Source organism: Eimeria mitis, genomic scaffold (assembly GCF_000499745.2).
Source record: "Eimeria mitis Houghton genomic scaffold, Emh_scaff3045, whole genome shotgun sequence".
NCBI lineage: Eukaryota > Apicomplexa > Conoidasida > Eucoccidiorida > Eimeriidae > Eimeria > Eimeria mitis.
The window spans coordinates 392-906 of NW_013571391.1; the positions used below are offsets into that span (position 1 = coordinate 392).

The 515-nt window shown below is 57.3% G+C and overlaps 1 protein-coding gene across 1 annotated transcript in view; it reads left to right on the forward strand.

Annotated features, from left to right (window-relative positions):
• Positions 1-69: 69 nt before the first annotated feature.
• The window catches only part of EMH_0061700 (uncharacterized protein), a gene marked incomplete at both ends in the record, with an annotated part of 6,196 nt that continues 5,750 nt past the window's right edge, over positions 70-515 (forward strand). Inside the window, 2 exons of the mRNA XM_013497951.1 lie at positions 70-213; positions 422-513. Coding sequence (XP_013353405.1) covers positions 70-213; positions 422-513 — 236 coding nt within the window. The remainder of the gene's footprint in view (positions 214-421; positions 514-515) is intronic.

The window sequence follows — 515 nt, forward strand, 5'->3', positions numbered from 1 at the left end:
ACAACAACAACAGCACATGCAGCAGCAACAGCAACAGCAGCGACAACAGCAGTGACACCCATCAGCAGTATGAGACTCGTAGCATTACTAGCGATAGAAAGAGCAACACAGTTAGCTGCTGTTGCTGTTGCTGCTGCTGCTGCTGCTACTGCTGCTGCTGCTGCTGCTGCTGCTGCATGCAGGTATCTGTCTTTCGCTAGACGCGCCATAAGGGTTCGTCTTTATTCTGCTGCTGCTGCGCTGCTGCTGCCGCTAAGCCCCGTGCTGCAGCAGCTGCTGTCGCTTCCGTGGGCGCCGCAGCTGCAGACAGCAGCAGCAGCAGCAGCTGCTGCTGCTGCTGCTGCAGCTGCTGCTGCAACAGAAGAAGAGGAGCCGCATTCTGCTGCTTCTGCAACGCAAGACAAAGCAGTTGTGCTGCTAGACTCGGATAGCGAAGACGCACAAGGCAGCAACAGCAGCAACAGCAGCAGCAGCAGCAACAGCAGCAGCAGCAACAGCAGCAGCAGCAGCAGCAG